The sequence below is a fragment of the Mirounga leonina genome, unplaced genomic scaffold, assembly GCF_011800145.1.
Source record: "Mirounga leonina isolate KUSES-001 unplaced genomic scaffold, KU_Mleo_1.0 Mir_101664, whole genome shotgun sequence".
Taxonomy (NCBI): Eukaryota; Metazoa; Chordata; class Mammalia; order Carnivora; family Phocidae; genus Mirounga; species Mirounga leonina.
The window spans coordinates 4,178,920-4,196,320 of NW_023270175.1; the positions used below are offsets into that span (position 1 = coordinate 4,178,920).

Below are 17,401 nucleotides of genomic sequence, written 5' to 3' on the forward strand. Positions count from 1 at the left end.
GTTGCCTGAGGGTGGGTAGGGAAGTCAGGGGGAGGGGTGGATGAAGAGTGACTGCAAACAGGTACAGGGTTTCTTTCTGGGGTGACCAAAACATCCTAAAATGAGATCATGGTGAAATTTAATAAACTTGCACAACTCAAAAAATTTACGAAAAGCCATTGAATTGTACACTAATTTTTTTTCTTTCTTTAAAAAGTACTTGGCACTGCTTTTGCTGCATCCCACGTAATTTGATAGGTTGTATTTAATTTTCATTTAGTTCAAACTCTTTTTACATTTCTCTTGAGGTATCTTCTTTCACACATCTTATTTAAATATCTTGGGATTTTCCAGTCATCTTTCTGTTATTGATTTCTAGTTTGTATCCATTACGATTAGAAAAGGCAGTTTGTATGGTTTCAATCTTGTAAAATTTGCGAATGCCTGTCTTGCTGTCTAACATGTGGTCTATCCTGGAGAACGTTCCATGTGCACTTGAGAAAAATGTGTATTCTTCAGACGTTGGGTGACGTGTTCCATAAATGTGTTAGCTCCAGTGGATCCATAGTGTTGTTCACATTCTCCATTTCCTTGTTGATCTTCTCTCTGGTTGTTCAGTCTATTAATTAAAGTCCCCGATCATTTGTGCTGCTGTCGATAGCTCTCTTCAGTCTTGTCAGTGTTTGCTTCATATATTTGGGAGCACTGATAAATTGTACCCTCTAAATGAGTGAACTTTATGGTATGGAAATCCTATTACAATGAAGTTACAAAATGCGTGGAGTGCAGGTAGGGTCCTGGGTTTGGGGATGTAGTTTTCAGAAAGCATGAGTCTCATTGCTTTATGAGTCAACTTTGTTCTTTATTAGACCCCATCACCCTTAGCACAGTACTGGGTACATAGTCATGGCTCAAGAGCTATTTGTCCAGCAGAACTGAATGTAGTGTAGGGCTCAATTTCACTCCAATTCAGAGAAGATAGTGATTTTATTAAATAGTTCATACAAGTTCTTAGATGTTTTTATCTCCTGATCTACAGTGTCCTTTTATGGGAACTTTTTATAAATGTTGAGTTGTGTCCAATCCTTTTTGTTTCCCAAACATCATCAATTTTGAATATAAAAGCATGGGTTATTACTACTATTTTAATTGATATAGTACTGTTTGTTACTTTAATAAAATGTATTTTAGCCATATAAATTATAGAAATTCCCTGGGAATATTGCTCTAATGTTTTATTTGTCACTGACTCTGGCATTGTAAGTTTTAGTATTAAATAAAGGGAAATCAATCAATTAATTTAAATCTCTCTCTCTCTCTCTTCCTCTCCCCCCGCCCCCAAACTCAGGAAGCATTGTGAGTGTCGGTGACCCAAAGAAAAAATACACAAGATTTGAAAAAATAGGCCAAGGGTAAGTGATTGTTACTTAAAATATCAAAAGATAAGCACCAGAGATATACATTCAGATTCAATAACAGCCTGGGTTATAGTCATGTTTTGCATTCTCAATATTGGGCTTTCTAGCTGACAGACTGACTGTTAATTAATCTAGCAACACATCCTGCTGGAATCTGCACTAATGTCGGGCCAAGGGCGAATTGTTTAAGGATATTTGAATCCCACATAGTTAGAAGATTCAAACTGATTTCTCTGGAAAAGCCGTAGGGTTATAGAAACCTCTAACTTGTATGAAAACCCCCTTTATCCCTGTCCTTACTACATCCGTACGGATGTTAGGCTTCAGATCCTGTTTCATTGTCAAACTATACAGTGACAGAGTGGGGGCAGGGGAAGTCCTTACCTCATAGTCCAGAGGGGGGCAGAGTTGACTCTTCAAGTAAGGAGGAAACAGATCAATAACCCCTAAGTGAGAAGGAGTACATCATTTTCACTTAGCGTGCTTGCTAAGAATAAAGATCCCCAGGCCCGGCTGCCAGAGATCTGATTCGGAAGTCTGGAGTAGGGCCCAGGAATCTGAACTTTGGGAAAATTCCTCCGAAAATCCTGATCCTCAGCAAGACAAGGGAACCACAGGGCCGGATCATTCACTAGAGCTAAAGGTGGAAGTCATCCGTTCTCTAAGTCAACTGTAATTAGGCATGTTTCTCAGATCTCAGTGTGAAACTGAGAGTGGGCTACCATGTTTGAAACAGGGAAACATTTTGTTTAAAATCAAATGAAGTGTTCTTAAGAGGCGTCCTTAAATGGGGAAGGAGGCAAATACTTAGATGCATCAACTACTGTATGCCAGGAACCAAGATGGTAGCCCAGAGATCTCCTGGCTGAGAGGAAGAGATACAGCTAATGTTCCTATGGAATTATGCTAGCCCTTCAGCCAATGGAGTCTATTTTCAGATAAGGGAATGGACAATTTCTTCTTTGGGTACTTCACTGTTTTTCCTTGGATTCTTAGGTTCAGAAAATTGTATGTTGTACATAAGCTTGACAATTTTTCATGATTTTTATATTTTATTTATTTTTTCCCGCTAGCTTTGGCCCTGAAGTTTCTTTTGAAATTGCCGACTTATCTCACAAAATAAGGGAAAGCATTCATTAGATATTTTGGCCAGGGGTAAGGGTCTTGGGGCACTTGTGGGGAATGTGCCTGATTTCTTTCTTATGGTAAGAAAACCAGAAGAGGGAGGGAGAAACTAAGGGAGAAATAGATGGCCAAGTTTCTTCTTCCTGTGGAAACCATAAAGCTGTTGCATTTGAACTTTCTAGGGGTTAAAATATTTGTGCTTTTGCTTCTTTCTTTGTCATTTGATATCAGTGGTATTCTTACTTGCTCATGAGGGAAAAAAAAGAGTTTTTAGTCCCTAGGGACCCCTGTCACCTAACCAGTCAAATAGTATTTCTGCCGATTGCTCTAGACTGGTGCTATCTAAACAGAACTTTCTGTGATGATGGAGATGTTCTCTATTTGTGCTGTCCTATACAATATCCAGTGGCACGTGTGGTTATGGAGCACTTGAAATGTGTCTGATGCAAGCAAATGTGAGAAACTGTATGTATTTAAATTAATTTATTTGTTTATCACACATTTATTGAGTGCCAGCTGTGTGCCAAGTACTTTTCTAAAGGCTGGAGAGACAGAGATAGGTAATGATGTGGGCCCTCAAAGAACTTAGAGTCTATAGTGGTAAACACTTGACAGAGGGATACATTAGGGTACAAGGAACACATTGAGACAAGTCTCCCTCACCTGAGTGCAGGGCAGGGCTGGCTTCTGTAGCCATTATTTCCCACCTGGAATTTTCCTTCTTAACTTCTGGTGGACTGGTTGTTTTACTTAAGTAAGGAAGCCATACCTTCTCCAGTCCGTATACACATACATACACCTCAGCTCGCTTTCTTAATGCCCAAAAGGGGAACACCCCAAGGCCAGTTAAAACAACACAGTATTCAGGGAGCTTGGAAAGCAAAAGTTGCCTTTTATATTTTATTGTATTCTGGTTGGGTTTTTGGTGGAGCTAATAATAGGAAGGGATACACAATCCACAGAGAAGCAGCATTTCAGATCGTAGCTGTCCAATATGGTAACCGTGTGACCATTGAGCACTTGCAGTGGGGCTAGTCCAAATTGAGATATGCTACAAGTCTAAAATATGCACAATTTCAAAAACTTAGGAGGAAAAAATGATGCAAAATAGCTCATTAATAAATTATATACTGGTTACATGTTGAAGTGGTATTTTACATGCATTGTGTTAAATACAATATATTATTAAAATTAATTTTATCTTTTAAACTTTTTAGAATATAGCTCCCCCCAAATTTAACATAGAGTTCACCTTATATTTCTAAAGGGCAGCACCACTCTAGTTGTAGGTCTAAATGGGAGCTATTTGTTTATTTTTTCAAAAAAGTAGGTTTGTTTCAGGAGTTGTTTCTTGGGGAGTGGGAAGTAGGAGATGTTATAATTTTGTTTTGATTGTTCTTTCCCACTAAGACCCAACTGAGCCAAAAATAGCATTGAATTTAAAAAAGAAAAAAGTAAAAATGGTTTCAAATATCTCCCAGATACCCAGGTAATGAAGCAAGACTGATTTCTCCAAGAACAAAGATTAGGCCGCCAGGCAACTTGGCATACCAAAGAGATTTCCCCTCCTAGTTATTTATGCCTCTGATCTCTGAAGGTGCAAAAGGAAAGTTCTGTATTTCTCCATAACTCTGTAAAACCTTTATAATCTAAATTGAAAAGTCAAGCAGAAATCCTGCCTGCCACTGTGGAAGGGTCTGTTTTAAATTCCCAGCTAGTTCATCATTTTAAAGAATGTTGAAACCAGTAGATAGTTCACTCATATGCCCAATTCAACTTTTAAATAAGTCGTTAGAGGGTAGGGAGTCTATTTTATTCCTCCCTTTGTCTCCTTTGGTATCTAGCACAGGGCTTTTTTACTTAGTAGCCCCCTCCCTCCAAAAAACAAAGGAAACAATTTTGTACGATTTCAGTCTACAGCAAGAGTTTACTTGGCCAAGGTCAAAGATCTACAGAGCTTCTCCTGTCTGCCTCTCCCATCTTTCTGGATCTGTTTTTGCCTCAGTAAATATTTGTGAAACAAACAAGAAAATGTTTGTTTTTCTAGCTCTCCTTTTAAAACCTCTGTCCTGTCTTTTCATGTGTATATACCTGTCTGTATTGCTCTTTCTGTCCTATTTCCCTATTTCCCTATCTCTTTCTCTGTCTTGGTGTGTCTTCATTTCTTCCCATAATAACTTGATCTGATTCCTTATCTTTTGGGTACTGTCTTTTTCATTCGTGTTGGCTTCACCTTGCACTGCCCATTTTCACACACACACTCAACCCAAATGGTCGCAATATAAAATCAAGATGCACGTCTAAAGAGCTTTTAAGATATAATATAGTACCTGAAATCTACTTATTTACTGTGATTTTAGCTTGTATTTAATTTACTAATTTTGGTTTTGTGTTTTTAGTAGATTTTTGCTCTCTGTTCTTAATTTCTAAAGTGAGTGAGCAAAATATTGATTTCTCTCTAGACCAAAAAATGAAAACCACTTAAATTAATTTTCTTTTACTTAAATTGCTCTCAATGGATTTGTCCATGAATTACTGGCCTAAATTAGACAAACTCGCCTCTGCTTTCAGTGTATAGAGTTTGTATTTTCTTTTCATTAAGTCCGGATGTTTTTTATTGTTTTGCTTTACCTATTATGATGGTGAAAATCAAATCTGTGTCTGTAATCATTTGGTGCTAGGAATAATCAGGCCCCATATTCCATTTTCAGCTTCAGGGAGCACAGCAGCTTACTCTTGGGAGCCGGATTTGAGAAGAACCTCTCCATTAATCACCCTCATCTACTTGGAAAACTAAAATTTTCCAGTATGGGTTTCTGCCATCCCAGCATTCAGGCCCGGGGCCAGAGAATTGGCCTCCATCTTCCATAAATCAAGTTCAGAATTGCATGTCTAATCATTTGAGGCCATAGCTGAGAGTCGAAGGCTAAAAATGACATTATTTCACCAGATTTCTGTGAAAAGACTTCTATAATTGGCCACCAAATCTAGATATTTTGAGCAGATGTATGTAAAGTTTAAAAAAAAGGAAAGGAAGAAAGTAAAAAGGCCTGGCATCCTCCAAATTATCATTAACAACATGAGTTTGTCAGAAATCAACCTGGCAAAGCCTATCTAATTCTTGCAGGAGCGGTAGCCACGTGATTGCAGAGGGCTGAGTTTACTAACGTCAGCAGCGGGCCTCACAGATTTCTCATTAATATATGTGAATTTGTTTTTAAGACCTTTTCTTACAAGGGAATGCACTGAAAAACAGACCCCTTTTCTCTTTCGCTTTCATGTTTGCTCTCTCTTCAACACTGTAATAGACAAATATTTTTCAGGATGCAACCTGGAGATGGTTTGGATCCAGTTTAAGGAGTGACTTGTTTCATTTGGTGAAGTTTGACTGAGTGCCTGCTATGTATAATGCACAAAACATAAAATCGTAGTTAAGAACCAGCTTCTGAAAGTCACACTGAGCCTAGAGCTCACTGCCTTTCGGAATATCCAACGGGGAGAGAAGGAAAGTTGTATCGAGAAATAAGCGGGGGACCCCCCCCAAATGCATGTACTTTAATTAATTTCTTAGAGCGTCTGTTTTCTCATCCATAGTAAGCAGAAGATACATACCTCATCAGGTTGAGGGAAGTGAAGGAGGGGAGGCATTTCAGGTGCTCAGCACAACATGGCACATAGCAAAGGGCTCAGTAAATGCTAGGTATCATTAGAGGTGAAAGACACCCACAGTTACTATTCGATAGAGCAGAATAGGGCAGGTAGCATAACATAATTACAAAGAGCCATGGGGATGGAGAAGAGGGACGGACCATTTATAGCCAGGGAGAGGGTATGATGAAGGATCCTTAGAGAAGGGTGCATTTGAATCGTGACTTGAGAAAGTGTAGGATTTAACACGTGGGGATTATGGGCAGTTTTGCTGGAAGGAAACCAAAGGAACACTGGCTTCATACTCTAGGCTGTATTCGTTTTGGTATCCCTAGGGCCCGCAACAGTGTCTGACATAAAGGAAATCCTTAGCAACTATTGGATGAATGCATATCAGAAAGACCAGACAAGGGGCGCCTGGGTGGCTCAGATGGTTAAGCGTCTGCCTTCGGCTCAGGTCATGATCTCAGGGTCCTGGGATCGAGCCTCGCATCGGGCTTCCTGCTCAGCGGGGAGCCTGCTTCTCCCTCTCCCTCTGCCTCTCTCCCTGCTCATGCTCTCTCCCTCTCTCTCTCTCTCTCTCTCTGTGTCTCAAATGAATAAAAAAAAAAAAGAAAGACCAGACAAGTGAAATCAGCAGTACCAGTCTCATGGACAGTCAAACCTCCAGTTTGGCAGGGGACTTAACAGGAAATAATGCTAAAAAGGATCTGTTGGGACTGTGTCATGAGACAAAGTGAGAGGTTCAAGCTGCACTGTAATTTTTATTTGTTCAATTTTTTTAAAGTAGGTAATACTTGGGCATGGTGTAACCAGGAGGTTCACAGGAGTAGACAGTGAAAAGTAAACGTCCCTCCAAGCCTTGTGCCTTAGCCTCCCTGTTCTCTTGTACAAAGGAAAGCTCCAGAAAGGATTTTTTACTGGTTCCTTAGGTTAAACTTTCATAGGTTCTCTGCACACACAGGCACGCATGCACGCACACACCACGTATGCGTGAATATAAGGTCACACAATGACGTAATTTTTAAAACAGGTTTTTGACTTATCTGAATATGTAAACTGTTAGATACACAAATGGTGAATGTCTGTTTCTGATATTTAACTTGTTAATCACTCTAATTTATATATTTAAAACCACATATTATATAATGTGTGCATTGGGAGAGATTTTTCTACTCTCACGTTTCATGAGGAGTATAATTCAAAATCTTCCTATGCATCTTTAATGTCATTGTTTTTGTAATCATTAGAGCCCCGTTTTGAATCACCCAGCAGTTATCCAAGTACATCATCTGAATTTCATCTACCATCTTTAGATATAATATTTTTGAATCCACATACTATTCTGCCCCAGGATATTTTATTTCTGGTTGCAGTTAAGCCATTCCTATAACATTAAGATGATTGCTTTCTGAATCTGTTTTGTAGGTGTATGTGTACATCTTCACAACATAACTCTCTCCTCTATCACTTAAAATTTCTATTACGAATTTTCAAACATATACAAGAGTAGAGAGAATAGTACAGAAATGTGCATATTCTTATCGCCCCAGTTCAACATTGATCAATATTTTAATATCACAATACCATAAAAAGACCTACAAAATTCAGCAATGGCTTGATATCATCTATTATCAGAGTTCCCCAGTTGTCTCAAAAATGCAGTTTTTATAGTTGATTCCTTCAAATCAGCATCCAAAGAAGATCAACATACGGCATTTGGTCATGTCTCTTAAATCTCTGTACTCTAAAGCAGTCCCCCTTCTTTTTCCACTACCATTGACTTATTGAAGAAACTAGTCATTGTCTTGTAGAATGTACCACTTTCTGGATTTGTCTGTTAGTTTCATTTGATGTCATTTAAGTTGCTCCTCTATTCCCTGTATTTCCTATAAATGGAAGTTGGTTCTAAAAGCTTAATAAGATTCAGGTGCAACTTTTGGCAGGGTTTCTTCATAGGTCAGTGCTGTGTATTTCATATTACATCAGAAGGCACACAGTGTCTGATCGACCCGTTGTGTAGTGCTGAACTGATTGATCAGAAGGTTCAGTGGGGACTCCCTGTCCCTTCCAATGCCAATTTCCTCATCAGCCTTTCATCTCATGTTTTCATCTATTGATGACTATATTGCCCAAATCAGTTATTAAATTAGGCATTACAAAATAGTGATTTTCTAAAACTTACCTTTTCTAAAAATTACCTTCCTCACTTTATTAACTACAATGCTTTTGTTGAAAATAACTTTACCTCTCATCAGCTGAGGGTCTTTGGTCACCCTGAAATATAGTTCATACAGGCAAATCAAGATAAATTCATTAAGTTTAAAATTGCCAATTTTAGTGTAAGGAGTTGATACCCAAGTTACTTCCTAAAGTGTCCAATGAGGGGTGTTTTGATTCTATTTTAAGTAGGGGAAGGAAGCATTCTCTCTTATTAAAAAACTTGTTATAAGCTCATGGGTCTTTATATTTTCAATATGTTTCAATCAGTTGTATTCACTGTTGTATTTGATAGTCACACTATCATATCTTGAGCTGACAGGTGCCCTTTTCACTACAATTAATTTCAAAAGTGACCTTTAAAGAGCTTGTTTATGACATCTAACACTTGCAGTTCTGATCATACCTTCAGAAATAATTTATTTACATCCTTTCCAATTCTGACAGATAGTCTCTATGAGCATCCAAAACTGGCATTGACTGAGGATACTTCTAATGTGTCTTTCCCAAACAGTACTTTATGGATAAAAATAAATGAATATGGAGAATTACCATATTGCATAAGAGATTTTATAAGGATTTGAGTATAAGGCAATTCCCCCTTTTTCCTGAGGAAGAAATTGGCCGGGGGCGGGAATACCTTACCTTGTATTTGGGCACAAATGGTACATTTCTGTGTATTTGTGTGTGTGTCTGTGTGTCTGTGTCATGGCTCTATTTTTAACACGAGTGGTAACATACTAGAAATCTATTTTGTTTTTTGCCTTTGTCTGAAGAGATGATTCCATATCAGTACCTCATGGTGTTTAACAGATGGGGTGGGTTTTTTTTGTTTGTTTGGATGGACCATAATGTATTTAATCAGGCCCCCATTGATAGACATTTCATTTATTTCCAATATTTTGCTCATATAAACAAGGCTTCAGTGGAGATCTTTACAAACAAGCCACTTCATACATATGCAAATTGTTCATTAGGTTAAACTGCCCGGGAAAGTGGAATTGCTACATGAAAGGATATGTGCGTTTTTAATGTCCAAGTTGCCCTCCATAGAGGTCGTTCCACTTGACATTGCCCACTAACAACGCTCGGGAGGGCCTGTTTGCCCACATCCTCACTGCCACAGCCATCTTCATTTATTTGGGATTCTAGGATTATACTAAAAACTCATCACCACGCTGATTTTCAGAAGGGAAAATGTTTAAGAAAGGAACTCTTAACAAGAAGTTATATGACAAACAAAAGGCTCTCGTGAAAGATCTGTTGGTCAGCATAGTCCATGTCTGTATTATGCCCAAGTATACCTTCGATGTATGTCGCATCTCTTCATAGATTAGACCAACTGCATGGCTAAATTTGTCACAGAAATTGACAATGGGAGCATTTCTTGAAATCGTTTTCCTCCTGCACTTAAAGATAACACGTTTGGCCAAAGGCATTTTGTCTCCATCTGGATCTTTGCCAATCATATAATTCTATGGAATGATGATACGATCAATCCATCCGTAATTTCGGACAAAACTTGTTTTTTTTGTAAGCCTTCAGTCCCTGTCCTCTAAATTAGTTTTAGTTTTCAGGCTTCAGAAAGTAAATCTATCCCGTTAGGTATTTTTCAGACTTCTCTTGGCTACTCAGTGAGGAGCCCTCTTCTTCTTACGCCGACATGAAGTTCCCATATTGAAGATGAATAGTTTTGAAACTTGTTTCTTAAAGGACTCGATGAATAACAACAGCTTGTTTGGAGAACCCGACAAAGCAGTGTACAGCATGGAACTCGGGGATAAGTGCTGAGAATAAAACCTCTGACTCGTTTCTCTTTGTTCAGGAAACTATGGGCAAGAGCAGAAGTGGTGTCTAGTGTGCTTACAGTGGTGATTCTTCGGGGGGGACCACCCACCCCAAAAGTATTTGCTTCCTCATCGGAACTATTTTGGGCCATACAAGGTAGAGCACTCCTACAAGGCACTAAATAGATGTCGCCTGGGCTTTGTAACCGGCTTTGTGATGAAGGAGATTGGAAATACATTAGCATTTGTGAAGAACAGTGTTTATAGAGCCATGGAAGATGCGCTTTGTTCTACTTAATGCTCTTAAATGCACTGTGTTATATGCCGTCCCTTGCAAAGAAAGATGGTGCCACTCAATCAGCCACCATTAGCGGAGTTTGCACTTTGTTTTTTCCAGCCATAGTAATGAGCTTGTATTAAGCCGCCTGCCCCCCTTGCCTGTCTAGGCCCTCTTGAGACCAGTGGCACGCACTGTGAAACAGCTGCTTAGACTTCATGTTGGAGTGAGTCCTTGAGTTATCTGGCCTTTCCCAAGGATTAAGGCCTGGAACAGTGGCCTCATTATCACTGGACTCTAACCCACTGAGCTCCCTGGCCCCACACCCATAATGTGTTACAGCTCTCTTTAAAATCAGAGGACTGCAGATGCTCTGGGGCAAGCCACACCCTAGCTAAAGAACAGAAAATCCCGTGTTCCAATTTATCATCCCAGTAATTAAAGGCAGTACCACATCCTGGTACTTCAAGAACATGCCTTTTACGTAATTTTATTTTATTTTTATAATTTAGTGATATATTTTTTAAGAGGCAGATTACATAAAGGAAACCCTGGGGCCCTCTCTGAGTTACTGCATGCAGTGGGGACACTGTTCATCACCATTCCAGAAGCCCAGAGGGCATATGCCTCCACAAGATGAATAGAGGCACGGTAGTATTGGACAATATGATATCCAGGTGTCTTTATGTCAAGTGCATTAATATAGCAAGATAAGGGCCTACAAAGTAGTAACCATATCTTAAATACTCAGCAGAACATAAAGTCCAGTCCTAAGAACTGGTCCACTCTTGGCCATGTGAGCAAGCTTAACTGAGTCAGAAAACAGAAGAGCCAGCTCCTAATGGTTATGCCAAAGGAGTCAACCATACCGTGTCCAGGGATAAAGTAAATGCCTTACCAAGGGGCACGTGGACTAAGTTAGGCAGGAAATGAGAGGCAATATTCTAGGGAGGCACTTTATAGTGCAGTAGATACAAACGTGGGCATTAGGAAGTGCCACGCTTGCACTTAGCATTGACATAAAAATGCTAAAGGTCTGTAACAGAACGTGAAGCGGTAGTTAAGTGCAATGGGCCGTGGAGTCAGACTCACGCGGTTTTGAGTTCAGCTGCTGACAAACTGTGTAACCCTGGACAGGCTACTTTCCCATGTCCCCTTCCAGTATCTTCATTTGTCACATTGCATAGGGCGAGCAGTAAGTGAGCTCACCCATTTACAGAGAGCAGACAGAAAGGAAGGCATGTCCATAAACGAGACAGCCTTTTCTAGCAGCAGCGGCAAAAGGACGAGTAGATCTAAAACACAGCCATCCTCAATGTGGATTAAATCCCTGACTGTGACCTCATTAGCACTGGATTTATGCTTATAAAACCTTTAATGTGATTATCGCCCTATCCTTCTGGCTTCCTCACTCTCATTACACGAGGCTTTCCTTTAGACCTCACCGAGCCCTCTGGTCCTCTCGCCCACTTCCCTTTTCTCTCAGCCTTTGAGCTGCCTCCTCGCCTGACTTGCCTGCCTTTCTTTCCCTCCTGTAATCCACTTCGATGCTGAAATCGGAGTGATTTATAGAAATTGTAAGTCTTAACCGCATTGCTGCCTTGGCAACTACTCATGATCGTGGCTTGACATTGGCTCTTAGCAGGAAACATCAAAACCTGATGAAGATTGCTGATAATTAAATGGACTCATCTTGGGAGGAAAAGGGACAAATAGTGAATTGTTTGTTTCTTTCTAGACACTTTAGGCTAGATGCCAGTGTTTCCATTTGAGTATTAAGTGCTTGGCCAGGTCAAAAAGAAATTCTTGATAAAGCATCTAATGTGATGCCAAGAACCCAGCAGTACTCATCATGCTGTAATTGATGATGAGGCCCAACGGTTGAGCAATCTGTGGGTTTAATATTCTTGAACCGTAGTGTAGGTTCGCTGAAATATCTTTTGCTCAAAATTACTTACTAGCTGTGTCATCTTGGGGCACATTCCCCCTGCTCTCTTGGCTTCAGATGTCTCATCTGTGATGAGGTTAAACTGGATGATCTCTATTTTCCTTGGAGTCCTGATAAGGCATGATTTCTTTATACCATCAGAGTGACTGGGGGCTGGAATAAACAAAATCCCCATCGTAAACAAGTGTTCTCCCTCACAGCAATCTGGCTTCAATATAACTGGAATGGAGAGATAATAGAGATCAATATAATTAAATGGCATAAAAATCAGATCGACAACATTGACCATTTTAGCATACCAGCCCAATCTACTAGAGAATTGTGAGTTTTAACTTTCACATTTGTGAGTTTGATTCCTGCCAACTTTATGTCCTAAAGTGATACTGACTTTTTTTTTCATTAAAGTGATTGATTGATTTTGTAAAGATAGCCATTGAGATACTTAGACATATCCCAGGCTGTCACAAGGCCCGGTTTTTGGGGAATCAGTGTGACATGTTGTTGGCTCAAAGATCATTTCTTTAGTAGACACTACTGTGCTTCACTTATTACAAGGAGGTTGCTTCCCAGCTTCACCACCAAGGATCCTTTTAATTATTTATCTTTATGAACTCCGGGTTATGAGTAATTACAACTATTAAGCTATATTTATTAAATAGTAGCTTATTTCTCAGACTCGGTTAAGGAAACAGTGTTTAACCACTGCTCAGAGCTTTTGATCAGTGAGCTATGCAATGTAATCAAAGGTGGTATCATTCTGGCTAAAAAGAAGTATATGTGATATTTTGATTAGCTCTGCCATAGGTAAATGTAAAATTTCTGTTAGGAATTTGGAAATCAAATATCTTGGAAACTCCCAGACGCTTAAAGGAGATTCCTAGTGAGCCACAGATTACAGTTTAGGAGCTTAATGCGTGTATTAGGGAACAGTCAATCTAATAATAATAAAATTGTAGTCTGTGGGTAATGATGATGGTTGTTATTGCTCATACATATTGGCAATGTGTATACCTGGCTTTAACTGGCTTTAACCACTGTATACATTTAATCCTTTATTCCTGAGCTACAGAGAGGTAAAATTACTTACCCAGGGACACACAGCTAGGAACTGGTGGGATTTGAACCCAGGAAGGTTTGAGGAGATGGGGGTGACAACTACTGTTCATAACCTATCAGTGGGCAAAGAGAGCGCTTTGGTAAATGAATAAGAGGAGAAGCGTTGACATTTATACCGGCAGAGTCTTAAATTGCTAGAATATGGGAAGGCGTCAGATCTGTGTGCAGGGAAACGTTTGAGGTGCCCAGATAGAATTGGAGACAGGGCACTCTGCAGGTTAGTAGCCAAGTTTGTGCATTTGAATTGAGGATTCTGTGAAGGCTAAAAGTTGGGCCAACCAATAATTTGTTGGTCAGAGTGGTGAATTCCAAGTGGCCAACCTGTTTGGTGGGGGTGGAAGGGGTGGGGGATGGGAAGTGGGGTAGAGGAGGATATTGCCATTTTAAGGCTGGGAACAAGGGTTGAAGAAGGGGGAAATGGCCCCCACTAGACAATTACATGTATGTGATAAGGTAGGAGAAGGGAGAGTGAGGAGAAAAGCTAATTTTTGAGTTAATAACTGATGTTCTACTAGAGTTTCAGGGCCTTTAAACCTCTGTGGAGTAGGGATTTGTGGCAATTCTATACCACAGAATGCCACAAAACCCAGGATATTGGGATTCCAGGGTAAGGACATTAGCAATTTAAGACAATGAAATGTTGAGGGAGGTTGGGGGCCATAAACCCAAGGATTTGAAAGGTAAATCTCTGGAGATGATAAACACTAATCCCCTCTGCACTCCCAGTCAATCACAATTTTAGTCCCCGGGACAGTGCAAATGGGATTGGAGGTCGGGGACAGCATGGTGAATAAGGGGGAGGCTGCCGGGGCAGAAATTTTGGGCCTCCCTTCCTAGCTTTAACTGGAACAGTTCCCATTTTATATGGAGGGTTTTTATATATGTTCTCGTCAGATAAAGGCGTTCCAAACTGAAAGAAAAAGGCAAACCCACTAGGGAGGAAAAGGATGTGGAACCTCTAAAAGGTGGTCTAGTAGGATCCCCTCTGGCTTTTGGCCTTTTTAGAAAAGAGGGACAGACACGAGCAAGGATGTTTTGACTGAGAGATTGGGAAGGGCCAACACCTAGTAATCAGGCATTCTCTACTGTGAAACCAGTAACAGCATCAGATGATAATAGGATAAAGCAGTTATGAATCTCAGAGCTCCTGCAGCCGAAACACACGCGGGGTCCAGGTGATCTGTTCCTTTGAGCCCAGGGATGCTGAGTTCAGAAGGACCCATCACAGACTGGCCCCTGAAATCAGGAATGTCTGATAGCTTATTCCACGTGGGAAGTGTTTTATGTTGATTTAAGTAGAAGACGACACGTTTCCTTCACAGAAAGGAAAGGTTTTACTGCAACCACATGTTTGCTTGAAAAGACTTTTATTAATTTATTTGTTCAGCAAATACTTAATGAGCACACACACAAAAAATACTTAATGAGCACCAACCGCGTGCTCTGAACCCAGAATCTCGAATGCACAAAATTGGGAGGCTGATTTGTTTAACATAAACTTCCACCCTGAGGAATTTCTGAAACTTGAAAGTCCTGCTTTAGGTGGCACCTATAGAATAAGGGTGATTTTTTTTTTTTTTTTTTTGTCTACTTCCAATGGATATTTAAATACCTACACAGAACGAAAAGAGCAGTAGAATTTGTAGATTGTACATCATGGAATTAAAGAACCTTAGAAATCGGGGTGCCTGGCTGGCTCAGTTGGTGGAGCATGGGACTCTGGATCTCGGGGTTGTGAGTTCAAGCCTCATGTTGGGTGTGGAGCTTATGTAAAAAGAAATTTAAAAAAATAAAGAACCTTAGAGATAAAGTGGCCCATTTGCTGTATTTTACAGGTCAGAGAGACAGACTTGGATTGTAAACTGTTTAACGTAGGGCAGGTCACTTAACCTCTCTGAGCTTTAGGTTCCTCATAGGTAATGTGGGGGTAATAGCAGTTTCCTTATAGAAATATGGTAAGGATTACATAAGGTGATTTATATGAAGTTCTTAGTGCAGTGTCTAACATGCTCCATATTTTTTACTGTTATTGTGATCACTATTTTCCGAGTCAAGGGAACTGAAGCCCAGAGAGGGGAAGTGACTGGCCCAAGGTCACACAGCTTGTTGACGTTAGGACAAATATTAGAACTCAGATCTCTTTTAGTAGTCAAATATTCCTCATACTACCCCACTCATTTACTCCTTTGGAGGAGGTAATGTAAACTTCCCAGGCTTGTGAGAAATATTTTGCTTCATCCAAGTAGAAGGAGGGAGAAGTATGGCAAAGAAATAGCTGACATAAGAAAATTCAAGGGATGCCTGAGTGGCTCAGTCAGTTAAGCATCCAGCTCTTGGTTTCAGCTTAGGTCATGATCTCAGGGTTGTGGGATTGAGTCCCACATCGGGCTCTGTGCTCAGTGGGGAGTCTGCTTGAGGTTCTCTCTATCTCCCTCTGCCTGCTCCTCCCTCTAAAATAAATAAATCTTTTAAAAAAACAAAAAAGAAAGAAAAGAATTCCGGGACCCAGAAAACAAAAAGCAAGGGATAAATGGAGAGCAAAGGAGAAACAATAGTTACTAGAAATTTTAAATAGCAATATTGGAGCATTATAATGTCTGGTGAATCACAAGGACTGATCTCCATCCTTATTCCTTTATTCATCACAAACATTTCAATGAAATTGATGAGGCTTTTCCTTTTTCCTGGGGATAGGGGTGGGGAGGTAGTTCAGAATGCATGTGTGTTTCACAGAACCTTACTGTGACTTCAGCCTCACTAAACAATTGCTATTTGCAAAGCAAAGTACCCTATAATTGAAGTTAGAATGGAAGTGTGAGTACTTCCAAGGCCTAACCAACGATAGATTTTTAAAGGATGGTGGGCTGGAAGGAAACCTCGTAGCAGAAGTTGCTGAGAAATTTAGAAAAAGGGAAAAAAAGAAAAACAGTGAAGTCATGTTGTCCATTGCTTTATGTAGCTACGGCAATAGGTAAGTACAGCACCGAGTGTGAATGATTTGTTAGGTGAAAATATTCTTTTTTTTAGATTATTTAATTTTTTTTGAGAGAGAGAGACACAGCGAGAGAGGGAACACAAGCAGGGGGAGTGGGAGCGGGAGAAGCAGGCTTCCCGCGGAGCAGGGAGCCCAATGCGGGGCTTGATCCCAGGACCCTGGGATCATGACCTGAGCCGAAGGCAGACATTTCCCTGACTGAGCCACCCAGGCGCCCCTAGGTGAAAATATTCTTAAGAATTAGAAATCTATGGGAAAAAAAGCCACTCTGTCCATATGCTAAAAGGAAAGGTTGATTTATACAGTTGCCTAAAAAAGAGATGATACATTCTTTCCTAAACGGTACTTCAGTTTAGTCAGAGGACTGCAGTGTTGTTTGTTGCAACATCCAAGGAGTATTCAGAATATTCCAGGAGTTTCCTAAAAGGAGCAAAGCTATTTTGCTCAGTTCATTACTGCAGAAAGTCTGACCGGAGTTCCTAGCCCACCAAAAGGGATACACTGAGACTGTCTCAGGTGTAATTACCACACAAAACAGTTGTCCCTTCGTTGTTTCATCCTTGAATCTTAAGTTTGCCGATTTCCCTCTCCTAAAAATAATTACACCTTATTTCAAATAAAGTATATGGATAACACCTGGATTGCTTATTCATTTGATAACTTTCACCTTCACAGGGCATCAGGTACTGTTTACACAGCGCTAGACATTGCCACCGGACAAGAGGTGAGTGCTTGCATTCGATCCTGATTTTTACTTCTTCTTTGATGGCAGCTAGGCCTTACAAAATGGATGGCACTGGGTTGACATGGGAATCGATTCCATCGATGTCCAAAGTTTCAGAAGTGGGTGGTTTCCTCCTGATTGACCAAAGAAAAGGGCATGAGTTT

At 40.1% G+C, this 17,401-nt stretch overlaps 1 protein-coding gene across 1 annotated transcript in view; it reads left to right on the forward strand.

Annotated features, from left to right (window-relative positions):
• PAK3 (p21 (RAC1) activated kinase 3) overlaps window positions 1-17,401 on the forward strand; it is a 120,172-nt gene that overhangs the window by 70,730 nt on the left and 32,041 nt on the right. The window contains exons 13-14 of the mRNA XM_035007312.1: window positions 1,328-1,391; window positions 17,189-17,237. Of these exons, the coding sequence (XP_034863203.1) occupies window positions 1,328-1,391; window positions 17,189-17,237 (113 nt within the window). The remainder of the gene's footprint in view (window positions 1-1,327; window positions 1,392-17,188; window positions 17,238-17,401) is intronic.